We start from the raw sequence: 15,757 nt of genomic DNA, 5'->3' as shown, positions 1-15,757 counted from the left end.
GACGCTGCCAGAGGTCCTGCACCACACTGTGCCCTTGACACCTTGCCACATAGACTGCATACAACATAACGGTTTGCGCTCCATAACACCCCAATTTAACACTTGGATTAAGTCACAGCAAGGCAGTGCTTCTCCGAGCTTGTCGTGTCGTAGGAAATGCTAATTGGATTCACCTGGCGGGGCAGTGGACCACCTCCCACAGAACGCCCTGAACCAGCACAAAAGAAGTGAAAAGAAGTGAACGGAGCAGAGGACAAGGAGGCCACAAACACACAGAGGAAGGGGAGGAGGGGATCAGCTAAGAAAGCTTGAGAGCAAGGAGGAGAGACTGAAAAAAAGACAGAATGAGAAGATTAGTTTACTATGCAGCTGCGTTTGAAGTTTCCCTTTAAGAGACACAATTAGGAGGGAAAAATTTGCACTGGTTTCGCATGCTATTAAAACCATACATCTGGGCAATTAAAAAGAGCTACCCAAGGTGTTCAGAATTGTGTCATAAAAGTTAACAGGTCTGCACTGCTCAACAAAGCTCTCTCATCACCGCACACTTCTGTTCCACCTCTCGCCATGTGCCTTGGCTGTTTTTCTAAAGTCTAACAAAACACCCAAAGCAATGCATTTTAGCTCAAATGAAAGTATAATCATAATGATGCAGCAGTTATTGGTGAACATAGTCTATTTAACAGATACACCTGGTTTGTCATTAAACCTCGTATAAGGTTTGTATGCTTTGTTCTACTACGTAACAGCCCTTTTCCGTTTGACATCTGTCATACTGGTTCATTGGTGTTGAGACTTTGGAGGCACTTCAGCTTCACTGCGCTGTAATAACTCAAATTACTTGTAGAAGGTAATTTTGGTGTATTTGTGTCTTTGATTTGTGCCAGGTTGCCCAGAGGGGAAAAAAGTGGAATTCATTACAAGCTTGTTAGATGCCCTCACCACAGACATGGTCCAAGCCATAAATTCACCAGCCCCCTCTGGTGGTGGGAGGTAAGTACAGTAGTGTCCTGTATAACAGGAGACTCAAGAGTATTGTGAGTATTGTATTGAGCAGGATACTTCAACCCTGACTCTTCATGGAAAACTTAAGTCTCTTCTGCTTTTTCCCATATAATCCTTCCTTCTGGTTTTCTGAACTCCACAGTAATATTTTTTCTCTGATATGTAATGCACATATTTTGGCACAAACACTGACCAGGTTTGAGGTTCACTTTCCACAAAAGCTACAAAAATATATATACAGATGGAAGTGAAAGGTATTTTGGATTAAAGCTGAATAAAGCTGCTAAATCTTGATGCAGAAGACAAAGTGACTTTAGTTTATCACAAACCAAGAAAATGACTCTCTTTAGTTTGAAGTGATAAGATGTAAAATGGCCTTATGTGTCACTAAGGATTAAGAATTTGTGAACTTGTGAATGTAAACTTGCTTCTCTGCATCTCCAGTTTATTCTATTTGATGTGAATATTGAGTAATTGCTGAGTAATTGCTAAGACTACGTGATGAAAAGTTATTGCTTTTTGAGTAGATTACATCATTTCTTTTCCACTTCCAGTTCTATCCATCATTCTAGGTTTTAGATATACTGTTTTCACGGTTTTTCCTTTGACCCTTACCAGGTTTGTTGAGCCTGACCCCAGTCACACTTTAGAGGAGAGGGTGGTGCACTGGTACTTTGCCCAGTTGGACAACAATGGCAGCCATGACATCAACAAGAAGGAACTCAAGCCTTTTAAGAGGTACCTGAAGAAGAAAGCCAAACCCAAGAAATGCGCCCGCAAGTTCACCGACTACTGTGACCTGAATAAGGACAGGGCCATTTCCCTGCAGGAGCTGAAAGGCTGCCTGGGCGTCAGCAAGGAGGGTAAGAGGGGAAGAGGAAGCCTGGGGAAAAAATGAGTGAGAGTGGGCTGGCAGGGTCATAGAGTAGTGTCACGACCCTGGTCTGAACTTAAGGCCAGCTGGGAAAATGTTCTTATACAGTATAAAGTCTACTTCAGCAACTTGCTAAAGGTACTCTTTGGCATGCAGACCGCATTTTCTACAGTTATCCAGCCCTCCGAACGGTTATAAAATGGATGTCTTTAAGTAAAGCAGCAGGTTTAAAAAATAGAACAAAGCAATGTTCGAAAAGAAATGCCAAATAGAAAAAAACACAAAAATAAAAATAGTGCTTGGTTGTGTTAAGGTGGTAAGTTTCCACATGCTTAAAACGTCCAAATAAACTGGACGAGTGTTAATTTCAACACCAAGAACTATTACCATGAAGCGAATTAGATTTTCACTAATATTTTAAAATTAAAAGTTGAATTCAAGTCAATTAAATTCACTCAGTCATTCAGAGGAAGGGATGAAGTAACTGCGGTGCATGTGACAAACAGATGTGTTGGCAGTCTAAATGAGGTGCACTGTTTCACTTAGCTCTCACTGATGAATATTTAGACAAGACTAATGTATTAGTGAATCGTAGACACCGTCTGGGCCGGAAAACTGTAACTAGTCATCAAGAGTTCACCGACTGGTCCTAATACAGATAATAAACAACAGTCTGAGGGTCTTACAGTGAGAGGCTAATGTCAGCTACACGCAAAATATCAGAGAGCAAAGAAAATGAGAATTATACTCATGTTTAGACATTATACAAGTAGTTTGAAGAGGTCCATGGTTCTGGACACATATTTAAAGAGTTGCAGTGTAAAGCGATTTATCCCATTGCAATGACAGAAATCATTTTTTGCAGGTATAGCTGCACTGATGCATAGGGTTTAAAAATAGATAAGTAAATATATATGTTTATAATGTGCAATAATTATTTACTTCTGTGGCAAAATTTAAGTTTTTTAAATTTATTTAAACAATTTAGAAACATAACTTCTGCCTCCATCAACTTTAATGTTTTTTTTGGGTTCTTTTCTCGTTCGCAGGTAGCTCAACGACAAGCAGCAACCAAGGGACAAGGCAAGGGACAAATTTGTTCAGTAAGGCAAACTAATATGCTTATACTAACCGTGCCTCTGGCTTTGAGTGCTGTAGTTGGCTTCTTGTGTAATCCATTAACATGCACTTTGGTGAAATGTGTCAGTTTGTATTAGCTACAGCTAGTTGACACAGCTGCTTTCTATGCACATGCAAAGCTTTCCATGATGATTTATACAGAATATTTGTATTAAGTTCAAGTTGTCCGTCCTTGTCTATCTGTATGCATGTGAACCTGTGTGTATGTCCATGGCTATATGCTATATGCTATATTGTCACAAATTATTGGTATGTTATTGGTATTTTAGAGAGAAAGAGAGATAGTGGGTGTCACATCACCTCATGTCGTGGTCATAAAGACAGAAATGACAGTTATGGCGTCATTTTGATTGACACGCCTGAAAACAGTCCAGCTTGGTCTTAAATAAATTCTTAAGATGAATCTTGTGACATCTTGGTCTTGTGTTAACTTTGATTTTGTCAAAAAGTAACAGGAGCCAATCAATGTTACACAGAACGTATTGTGCTGTTTTGCTGATTGTCTATATTTTGTTTGTCTTGCTTTTGTTCAGTCTGTCTCTCTCAGTCTCTCATAGCGTCTTGTTCAATCTCTTGGGATTTACCATTATTGGTCCCATTGGTGCTGTTGACTCTGGCCAGTGGGCCGGTTCAGCGCCACATAGCACTGAGGTCATGTGTTTACCCTGGCGCTGCCCTGCTGCGCCTGGAGAACAGTGGCTCAGAGCGGGCATAACGTCAGGCCTCTTGGACCCTGGGCAAGGCTGCCAGGATAAACAGCATTTGTATTAGAAGAGCAGAGATGGAGGCTCGGCTGGTTGTTTTCGCTTTAGTCACCAAGTCTCTCACCTTCATGCTTAAGAGCTGGAGGTAAAAGGCCTGACAGCTTTATATGGCTCCTTGTGCTGCCACTCAGGCACTCTGAGCGAGTGATGATTGTGAAGAGAGTGATATATTGTACGTTAAGGGAGAAGGAGAGACAGAGAGAGCCTGCATGAAAGAAGCAGGAGTCTGCAAGAACATATGGCACCATTCTGCTCTGACTAAGATAGACGGCCATTGTGTTCAGGTAAGCTTAGCTGATCTTCAATGGCCTGGATCCCTTTAAGTCAAGCTGCATTTGTCAGGCATTAAATCTTATCATGCTCTGTCGCAGCTTGGGATCGTCACTGCTGTGTTGTTAGACATATTTACAGTTTACAGTACGTGCCTTCTGGTAAAGGATTGTGAGCATGTGGGGCAGGGTGGAGCACAGCTGCACGAGGCTCCTCAATCTTGACACATTTGCAACAGCAAGGGAAAACATCTGAATACCTTGTGTGACTTTTGAAGTGCTGAAGAGGGTGGCATCCATCCTCTGAAGAGACTGGAAACCTCATTATAGATGAGATATGTAACAGAAGTCCGGGGCAGTTATTTTCACTGTAAAGCCGCAGTCAGCCATTGGTTGAGCAGCAGGTCTGGTATTAAGATGGCCCCAGCATTTTGTCTGGTTCACTGTAATGAACAAAATACAGAATGTTTTATGATTAAACCTGTTGGATTGTAATTTGGCAGCAGGGTTCACAATGTTAATTCCATTTAGATAGACATAAACACACATTTGAATAAGTATGAACACATGCGGGTGTGCATGTACAAATGCTCGCACACATATAAACACACCAAACACAGGCAAACACAATTACAGGATATTAGAGGATCTCTTATGAGTGCTTACAGAGGATTTAGACAGAGGATTTGGGGTGCAGGAAGCTTGTGCTGTTATTGAGAGTGAGTAGATGTGTATCTCGTAACTAAGTGGACCATTTTAGTTGCGGCTATTTACAGAATTCACTCAATGGAGACTGAATAACAAACTTAATTGTGATTAAATCCATTTCGATGGATGGACAGATGATGGAAATATTCTTAAACTGTGTGTCAAAAAAAGAGACCATCCAAACAAACTGGAGGAAGTGAAAAGGCAGCAGATGCGACTTTTAATGTAAATATTTTCACTTTGTTAAATAAGAAAGCAGTTTTTGTTTTTTTTAAATATAAAAGATTAGTTTATTTGAATGGTGTGTGTGCTAATTATACTGTAATACTATATATAATATAAATATATAATATATGTATGGGCCTGACATCAGTAAGTACTGAAGATTAGGAGGGAAACACTTCAACACTGAGGATACTTAAGGGCTGATTTTGCTTAGACAAAGGCTTTATACAGTGACAAAGACAGTCTGGTAAAACAGCAGAGGACTATGTACACAGTGATGTGCTTTTTTTCGTCTTGTCTGCTGTTTTATGTCAAACTCTTCTCTTCTTCTCTTGTCTCCTTTCCTGCTCTCTCTTCTCTTCCTCTCCTGTTTGTCCTGGCTGTGTCCGTCATTAGCCAGGAATGAAAGGAGGGCATTATGAGGCAGACCTGGCACTGAGGCTGCAGGACCATTAGAGAGCACAGAGCTCTGTCCTCTCAGAGCCAACAGCAATTACTCCAGACCACTTGTATTTTAATTACTGTGACATCAGCTCGACACACTGTTCTGTGTTAAAGGTAACAGAGGTCAACAGAGAGGGCCATAATGGGTAGATAAGCATCTTTACACTCACCATCGCTACCTGTTACTCTGGAGATGAGTTATGCTTCAAAAACAGGAGTTAGATCTTCCTTCCCTTACTTCTCAGGCTGTTCTACACGGCTAGCAGTAAACTCAGGCCTGTGTATCCAGCCACTTAGCCAAGTCCTTTTTCCCAGTTGCCATCACGTACAAGTATACCATGATTCCCAGCTCTTGAGCCAAGTGTCTTTATTGGTCGGTCCCAGGTGAGGCGAGGCGATTCACCGCTAGACAGGATCTGCTTTCAGCTCTTTATCACAAGTGGGGCCAAGGTGTCCAGGGAGAGGCAAGGGATCTTTGTGTTGTTAATGGCACAGACAGTGTCCTCAGTGACTGGGAGGAGAGGACGGAGAGAACCATTCGCTGCTCTGGAGCCTGGTAATTGCAAAGCCAATTCATCAGCACTACTGTACTGTAGCTCAGCTCCTTACAACAGAGACATTTTCTGGACTAAAGAGAGGAACAACATGACTTCACTGGAAAGAGGTATCATGAAATATTGTGGTACTGCATAGTTTAGTAGGTAGAACATGCCACTAATGCTGCTACAGTTGACTGTTTTTGACAGACAAATCTAATTTATACTAAATGTAGAAAATACTACAGTTCCTCAGCTGCACTGTCACCTAAAAATCCATAAACTCTACAGAGGTCAAATCACAGCTGGTTTAAATCTTAGAACTGAAATACCCGAGCATTCAAATGTCTCTCCATGGTTTCTTGATATCCTGTTTTCACCAAAAATGTATGTTGTGTTTTTGCTGATCAGGCCTCCAGATGCTGTTGTTAGTTGTTTGGTCCCATTTCTGACAACATGATCCAGAACAAAATATCTACAACCACTGGGAAGACTGTAATGATATTTCCTCTGATGCTCACTCCTACCAATATTTTCACTTGTAGATATGAATTGTCAAAATATGACATGCAGAATGCAATTTAATTTTCTCCTTGGAGGATGAGCCGTTTCCATTTTGGCATTCATAAAGTGCCCTTGCATTTTTTAGTTAATACACAAAAATCTAAATTGCTCTCTCCACTGTCGCTAAAATAAAAAGCACAAAAACGGCCTAAAATTTTCAAGAACCTGCATGAAATCACTCAATTAAGGAGTGCGGCTGGCTGCTACATAATAGCCACACAATTGCTCAATGGATGGCAATATCGCTCTGTCTGTTGGTTGCTTGCATGACTTATTTTCGCCTCTTTCAATTTTCAAGTTAGCACTTCTTTCTTTGTCTGGGGAGCCGTGGTTCCCATTGCTGTCCATGCCAACCACTTATATGTTAACAGACATTAACACGTTAACATTTCAGGATTTGACCCATTAGTGTTCACAGAAGTGAATGTAAAAGCTTGTCTGGACACAGGCTGATTCGGTGTTGTGTTTTTGTAAGTGACACATACAGTAACAAAAAGCAACATTGATTCACATACAAATGTCACAGATGGAACTGGAAACAGTAGTCACCTGGATCCAATAAGTCATGGTGCAAATAGTTGGCCATAATATTTTATTTTATTATGCACTTAAATGTATGTAAGGTAACCTTTGATTTATGGAGCTACGGAGAGATTGTGATGCATTATAATGGGAACAGAATACTCAACGTTAAATGCAATGTTTTAGACTACAGAAGCTTCAGCTGGACCTCTGTTTCATGGCTAACATAACGAGCAGTGACAGAAAGCACACCTGTACATTCCCACCCCCACCGCCTGCTGTTTCCTCACACACAGGCTGATAGAGTCTAGATACACACAACCACACACACACACACACTCTGCATGTACACATAATGTACCTGCAAGCACAACCTTATGCACATGTACCACATGCAGATAGACACACACTTTTCCATGCCATGCACATTAACATATGCAGGACTGCATACCAGCATGCACACACAGACACTGGCTGAGCTCTCACAGGGTTCAGCAGGACCTCTGCTCCGTCTGACAGCCATCTGTAAGCAATCTAAGCTCTTAACCCATCTCCTTTTCTCCCAAGCCTCTCCTTCCTTCTTTCCTTCTCTCCCTTCTCCGTCTTCTTCTTCCCTCTCTCTCTGTCCCCTCACCCATCCATCTGATTGATGAGTGAGAAGTCCACCGTTTGCGCAGCACATTGTCCCGTGTAGTTTCAGCACAGATGCAACACAACACACACAAAAATTCAGAGTCCCGGTGAGTTATAGCTTAGTCATAACATGACGTCAACATGTGTGATGGTACAACACGGACAGTCGGGGTGTAGGTGGTGAACAGCTGCGTAACAGCCGATCTTTACTTAGTAACCAGTCAATGAGCGTTTTGGTTTTCCATCCTTATAATCTGCTATATATCTGTTATTTACTCAAAAGGAAATGGTAAACAAACTAATAAAAAACATTGCATCTTAAAACAGTAATGGACAAAACACTCAAAAGTAGAGGCCATAACGCAGAGCTAATTTTTTTTAACAAGTTACATTAAACAGGGTTTACTTTTTTTTAAAAACCCAAGTTACAAGATCTGCTTTCCACATGTTCATCCAGAGAGGAAACCTTTTGTCTGGCACAGATGTCAAAAAGAATGCAGACAAAAATATGGAGTTTGTGTTTGACTTAAGTCTACAAAACTGATATGTTGAGACAAATGTTAATCTTTTTTACATAGCTTTAAAGTTGGAAAAAAACCCATTTCTCTCCCCATGTTTGTCATAACTGTACAAATGTCTCCCTAACACATACTTTGTCACTTTAACTGCGTGACAAGTGTGTTGAGTGAAATTTTCAAACATCTGTCTATGAAAAAAAAAAATCTGTCTCTGAGTTTTTCGATTCTCTATTAAACTCGTTTGTATCTTTGCTGAAAAATGGAAAATATCTCGGTGTGAGGTTGCATTCTTTCCGTTTTACCAGCAATAAAAAAAACACCAGTAAACAACAAATTTGACTAAGAAATAAAACGATATATTTAAACATACGTGTGTGTGTGTTTGTATGTGTGTGTGTGTGTGTGTGAGTGTGAGAAAGAGAGATGGTCTGTTTAGGTGAGCTCATGCCTATGAAGGGATGCTAGCCTCTTGTCACACAACAGCAATGTGTTTGAGCAGCTCTGCATGCTGGATAACAAAACAGACAAGTCAATGCATTTTTTTTTCTTTTTTCCCTCCTCCTTCTCCCCTCCCTGTCTGTCTGTCTTTCTGTTCCCAGTAGGTCGTCTGGTTTGAGAAGAGAAGGTTCCCGAAGCTGAGACGAGAGCAGAGGGCACAGAGGGAAGGCATCTGTACGCTTGCTGACAGGAAAGAGAAAGATGGAGCAGAAAAAATTAAGAAGTTCCTGAGCTGTTTAAAAAATGAACAGAAAAAAGAGAAAAGAAAACGAAGCGGCGCCAAAATATTTGCACTTTCTCCTCCCTATGTTTGACATTTTATCTGTTTGTATGTTTTTTTTTCTCTTGAAGTGAAAAAGTCTAGGTAAGACTGAGAATATATTTGTAAAGAGATGACAGGCTCACCACTGGAAGAGCAAGTATGTGTATGTTACCACATTTCCCTTTGTGTTCAGTCTGCTGTTGCGATTTGTTCTGTCCTCAGATAACAAGAAGAGGTACTCAAACACAATTTGTGACTGTTAACTAAAACATTTCCCCTGTCGCTTATAGCAGCATACAGGCCAGTGGCAACCTGCTAAAGAGAAACTTCCAGTGAGTCACATTCAGCCCGACTGTGGCCCGATACACTCATACTCCTAAAGGAAGAGCTACGGCAATGTAGACCAATTCAAACAAATGTGCAATGCCGTATATGAACATGCAATATTAAGTGAACAGCATGTATTAGATTTAAACTGTGACTACGGAGTCTAATTCATCAGCACAGAATTAGCTGTATGAATCCCCTTGCACTGTACAGAACCTGCTAGAAACATTAACATTTCGGCTCAAGAATCAGATGTTTGTGAACCAAGTCCAAGATGTGTTACGTCTGGTTTTTGTTTAGCACATACCAGTGTTGGGGAAAGCTAGCTTGAAGTAAGTAGTTACTTTACTTGCTTACCACATAGTTCCCCGAGGTGCAACCCAAAAGCAATGCAAGACCAGCCTGTTGTATGTAGTTTGTGTTTTCTCAGTTTATACCATGTTGTCTGCACAAGATGCCTTTAATGTTTTTCTACTATTTTTTTTTTTTTAATAAATGGTCCCGCTAACAAACATTTGATAATAATAAAAATAACAACGTCAAAAAGGAAATAGTAACAGATTGTGAGAATTGAACATTGTGTAAATCGGTTATCAAAAGTTGTGCATCCCCAACACTTAATACAGAAACTTAGCATTATCCTTTTTATCCAGTATAATTTATACTGTAGCAAGCAGCTGCTGAAACATACAGTACTTGTAGATATTAAAGCTGCAGATTTTTCTTTCCACTGATGGTTAGCAAAGTCGTAAACCAGCGACAGATATACAACCCTGACATGTTGCTTTATAAAGTTTTTATGGCTAACATTAGGCCACAGTTGCCTCCATACACATCTAACAGACACAGAGAAACATTGCCAACCCAAGTCAAATAAATACTCTTTTTTTAGGGTCTCCACAAACTCCAAGGACAGTATCTGGCTATTTAGCAGCTAATTGTTCCATCTTCTTAACCAGCAACTTTACTGTCAGATACTCAGCAGATGGCAGACAGAAGGTTTATCAGAGATTTCCTGAAAACAGTTTGAGAGCCCATAATAACACTGACAGTGAAAAATACAGGAAATTGAGCTAAAAGTATCTATGTAGCTATGATTGACAAATACATGCAAGCATTTGATTTGGTGTTTATCCATATAAAACTGATTCAAGTGGAAATAGACAACGCTTTGCTTTAACTTAACATTATGAAGTAAATGTTGATTGCACAGTGTATTGGCTATACAATAATGACACCATCAGCATTTAGAGTGGTTCCCTATAAGTCTCGCTTTCACTATGCAATTCTCTCTGCCACTGGGTATAAACTCGAGGGAATATGAAGGCTTGATTTACGGCACAAAGGAAGTCCGTCAACTACTGCGCAACCAAAAGAGGACGAGGATATTGTGTTGTTTTACCAGATAGCTATTGGTAGCTATATTTCATAATAATTTTTTTTTACCTCTTTCTATTGTCTTATTGCTATATGATAAATGTGGAATATTGCTCAGGCAAATCTGATTTGACACACTACTTCAATCTATCAGTCAATGTTTATTTATATAGCGCCAAATCACAACAAAACTCATCTCAATGCACTTTTCACATAGAGCAGGTCTAGACCAGACTCTATATGTGCGTACACTGTGCTTCAGTTGCATTGAGTATAAATGTGTCTTTTGATTTGTACAGGGCTGTCTTCCTGGTAGCTACCACAGCTAATATGAAGAAAGCCATGTAGAAATCAGTTAGCTAAGCTAACAGCCTTACTGCCAGGGAATACTGGACCAATATCCCGTCAGATCGATCTACTGTTTGTGCAAAGCAACAACATATCTCTAGCTATGTTAGTACTATGCAATGTACATCATTAGCTTTTTGCTGTTTCCAAATTCATTATAAAACTGTGAGAATTTCAATTAATCTCTCAGTGAACATTCCTTCTCTCTCATTTCCTAAGTGGTGTTGATCATTTCATCATAGATGTACAATCTGAGGAAAAGAGAAAGCGATCTGGTTGTCTTTAGTGACAGAGGGGCAAACAGTAATACCACTTGTAAAAGCTAGGGGGGATGGGTGAGGGTGAGCATAGGAGTGGGGGGTAAAAAAGTTGTCTGTTTCCACTTTAATACAGCTTTAAATTCAAACCATGTTGAAGTTGTTGGTGTACACATCTTTTCTCACGTTGTAGTTTTATGTTATCGGTTAATTTTATGTTGAGATACAAGTCATTATGGCCAGTTTTATTACTCTACACAATCGAACCTGGAAAACAGTGGAAAAGTGTGGTTTTTCCAGTGTGCTTGAATTCAGTGCTGTTGAGTTTCTTGAGAAGTGTTTGGAGTTTGTTGGTTTCTTCTGGTTAATATTAAAAATTACAAAAACATCAAGTCTCGGACAAAGACTCGACTGGTGGGGATTCTATTTTTTTCAAACAGATTACAATCCAGAAAACCAGTTCCTAGCATTACCAGGAAAATAAAGGTCACACAGATGACTAAACCCAACCAGTAAATGGAATAAGATGTTTACAAGGCTGAGTATCCCATTAATATCAGCTCATTTCAGCTGTCATATTCACATTTATTCTGGTTATTGTAAACAAGATGTGGCATTTATAAATGCCAGTCCCTAAAATAAATATTTGAGTCTTCCCAGTAATATCAGTACATTTTGTGTATGTAAACACATTCATTGTCTGTCCTCCAATGGTTGATGTTAGTCCTGCTTTGTGAAACACTCACCACCACACATACTTGGAGCTTTGCCACCTCATGTTAAGACAATGCAATATGTCTTTTAAATCACCCCCCAGTTTCTCAATAATAGGACAATGACAGAGCAAGGAGGAAAAACACTAGAAAATGACTATATGACAAGTTTTGGAATTTAAAAAATATTTCTTCCTCACATTTGGGAACAATTGATTTTCAAAATTAGAGAATCATGAGTTGCCATTGTGGTCTGAATGCTTGTGTATTTGTTTTTGAGTTGTGTATTTCTTAACATATTCCCAAAAGTCACTTCAGTGGCTTGTGAACGTGAGGCAAAAAAAGAGGCTCCTATTGTAAATATGTACAATAATCTTTATTTGTTTGTTTTACTAAATTTCATTGTCGGGCACATGAGTGTTCACTTACTTCACTGTCATTCTGGCTTATTGTAAAAAATATATACTTTTCATTGTGTTTACATCATGTCAAACTTTAGGCTATTAGAGTAGGTAATTCACAATATTGAAATGCTTAGGCCAGACTGTACGCTATCAGCTCTAAACACTGTTTATTTTATCTATGGTGGGGTTATTTTACTATTTCAGCTTCTGTTTTATGATTCCTGTCATCATTACTATGCATGGTCAAGAATGTATACAGTATCTGGTGCTCAATCCACTGCAATCACAAGTCCAGTTGTGTCTAATTTGAACTGGACTGTTATGCCAAGAAGAAACCCCTCTTTCTCAGAGGGCTGTGCAGTCTCTCCCGAGTGCCTGTTTCTGTCCAGTTTGAACACTGAGCTTGTGTGTGTATGTCGGCTGAAGTGCTTCCAGACGCTGCAGGGCCGTGGATCACATGCAAGATCTAAAACAACCTAACAGGCTAGTAATCACTGCTAATCATGATGAGGGATTCATAGTGAAGGAGGCTTACAGACGACTATCAGTCTAACAGGGAAAAAGCCAAGATTGTCTTGCTCCCCACCATCCACTTTTTCACTGCAAACCCCCCCAACAGGATGGTCAGGACCATCTTGACATGTTTTGACAATATTTCTTATTCATGGCTGGAGAAATTAGATCTGCTGGAGAACAAAATATTCAGATATGTTGTCTTTGGGTGAAATTGGTAAATGTAAATTATGTGGCTTGAGGTGCAGCTGTTTGGCTAAAGCATTGAAAAGTAAAATGTCTCTCCCGTGTAATGGATGCCTTATTTCCTGAGCAATTTCAACCTGTATCACAATAGACGCATACAAGATTGAACAATAGAACCCCCCCCCCCCCCCCCCCCCCCCACGTGTTTCTTCCCTCCTGAAATGTGACATACATTTTAAGTAGGCAAATTGACAAACAGTAGACCTGCCCTCAACTTATGAAAACTGAGAAACACACATACCAGTTACTTTTTACTTCATATCTCACTGTTGTAGTGACTGAGGTTTGAAATCCTGAAGAGGTCAATTTGGCTACCACAGCACCAAAATCTTGAATAAGGCTGTCATTTATTTATGAAATTGCACATAGGGCTACTGTGTACTATCTTGCAAGCATCTGGCTGTTTTGACAACAGCTGACTAGACTACAAACATACATATGAAAGCATTTTTAAAAGCCTGTTCCTTTTGAGACAGAACAGTTTTCAGATGAGAACTACACTTTTTCTCAGTTGGTACAATCATGAACTGGTCCTTATACTGTTTTACTCCACATCTTTTCAAACTATGCTCAGTTGGGACTCAGTGCACCTCTTGGACAGTGAAAAAGCATGTATAGCTGAGGTAAAAGACAAGCTCTGTGGGAGGAGATGGAGTTCAACACTGACCCCTATTGGTGAAGATGGATCACTGCAGGCTGGACGTTCATACATCCAGTATCAGCCGAGCCCATTGAATTTCATGATCTGACAATAAATATTTTTTAAAGAAGGATCATCTCATGCATTTTTCTTAACACACACACACACACACACACACACACACACACACACACACACACACACACACACACACACACACACACACACACACACACACACACACACACACACACACACACACACACACACACACACACACACACACACACAACTTTTGAATTGTGATGCATCTCAAGTTTGTATAAAAGATAAAATGACAATTTTTTCATACTCTCATGGACTCTCATAATCAAAGTTAATTGTTCCCATGTTTGAATGTTGAAAATTACTATAAAGATGCATTCTTTTTGGTCTGTTGATTTGTGGGTGGTGTGAAAACATCAGATTTAGTGATGAGACTTCAAAGGTGCGGATGTTGTCAGTGCATGATGGGAGGCAGAGGGGCTTCAGGGTGAGGTTGCTGGTGACGGGGGTGGTTTAGAAAAAAGGGGGTTGTATCACAGATGAAATTGGAGCCAAGAGGCAGCTGCAGTACATCTGTCTTGTACTGACACATGTGGCATTTGACTTCCAGTGTGAAGTTCAAAAGAGTTTTATAATGACGCAGCTGCTTAGGGATGTACGTATGTGCATGTGTGCGTGTGTTTTAGAGAGTGTATGTGCGTTTTCGCCTTTGTCTTGGGTGGAATAAGGGGTAGGTGATTTACCAAAGGGGTTTCATAGGTGAAGATTGGAATTTGGGGTTTTGAAAGTCATGTGTGGGCTGTACAGGTGCTGCATGATGTTGTTCCAGGATGTTAATAACTTTCTGAAGGGGCTCATATTAACTTGTAGCTTGTTGTGCCAGTCATCCATCCAATGTGTGAATAATTTAATGGTGCTTCCAAAAAAAAACAAAACCAACCCAAAAAACTGTTCATCCATTCTGGAAAAATAATTCTAGTCTAAATGCATGTCTAAACATAAAGGATACCATCTACAGGTGTGGGTTGTACAACATTTGCTTTACTTATTAACCACATTCTTCTACAATTAGTCATTTTGGGGGGGTTTTCTTGCCAAAGTGTAGCTTTGAAACTGTTCAGTCACCATGTCTGATGTAAATTGCAACTAACAACTGTGGACCCATGATCGTAAACAGATCAGCAAGGAACAACATCAGATCTGCTGTTAATGACAAAAACATTGTAATTTCCCCATCATATACTAAAAAAGCAACAGGTATCAGCCACTGAAGTGTGAAACATCAAGTCTATGTAGGAGTTGTCCAATATAATGACCTATTATTTTAAATTTTCCACGTGTTTTTAAAGTGATGAGTAATTTGCAGTAAAAATTTGAGTTTTTTCCCTCCTTGGTGTGTATTGAAACACTTAAAAACAGATCAAACACCATTAGAGGTAATTAGAAAGGGCCATTAGCTTGTGCGATAGCTAAACATTAGTGGTGGGGGGATGATGGTGCACACTGCTAGCCATTTGTGCCTGATGCCCTCTATGCCTGCAGCAGCACCTGCCCTGAGTGCAGGGTCAGGGGGTTGCCTGCCAGGAGGCCAGGGCTCAGGGGTCAAAGGTCATGTTTCAGACAGGCGTATCCACACACTGATTGAGAACTCAGCTGCAGGAACAGAGCTTGCAGGTGGATGCATTTTACCCCCTAATGCTGACTATTCTTTCCTGTCTTTTTTAAACTAATACTCGCACTACCAGAACATCTGAGGGGCCTAACGATATGCATGAAAGTGGTTTGTGGGTGGCTTTCCATTGTAAATAAAGATGTGAAAGTGAGCATGGGGCAAATACAACCAGTAATACATCCTTGTTGATGTTAATGACAATTTAATTTCAGAAAATGTAAAGTAAACAGAGATGTTATTTCTCAATTACTTT

General features: G+C 40.0%; 1 protein-coding gene across 6 annotated transcripts in view; it reads left to right on the top strand.

Moving 5' to 3' along the window:
• Positions 1–11,677, top strand: part of smoc1 (SPARC related modular calcium binding 1) — a 51,016-nt gene extending 39,339 nt beyond the window's left edge. For 4 of the 6 annotated variants that reach the window (XM_062440121.1, XM_062440120.1, XM_062440119.1 and 1 more), the window contains 4 exons: positions 888–993; positions 1,624–1,868; positions 2,929–2,962; positions 8,802–11,677. In XM_062440121.1, coding sequence (XP_062296105.1) covers positions 888–993; positions 1,624–1,868; positions 2,929–2,962; positions 8,802–8,841 — 425 coding nt within the window. In that variant the 3' untranslated portion in view covers positions 8,842–11,677. Of the gene's footprint in view, positions 1–887; positions 994–1,623; positions 1,869–2,928; positions 2,983–8,801 lie in introns of all 6 variants that reach the window. The other 2 variants (XM_062440118.1, XM_062440117.1) reach the window with 2 other exon arrangements.
• The last annotated feature ends 4,080 nt before the right edge of the window (positions 11,678–15,757 follow it).

The sequence above is a fragment of the Scomber scombrus genome, chromosome 19 (assembly GCF_963691925.1).
Source record: "Scomber scombrus chromosome 19, fScoSco1.1, whole genome shotgun sequence".
Lineage (NCBI taxonomy): Eukaryota > Metazoa > Chordata > Actinopteri > Scombriformes > Scombridae > Scomber > Scomber scombrus.
Note: the sequence above shows the minus strand (reverse complement) of the source record. Positions and strands in the feature narration are given on the sequence as shown.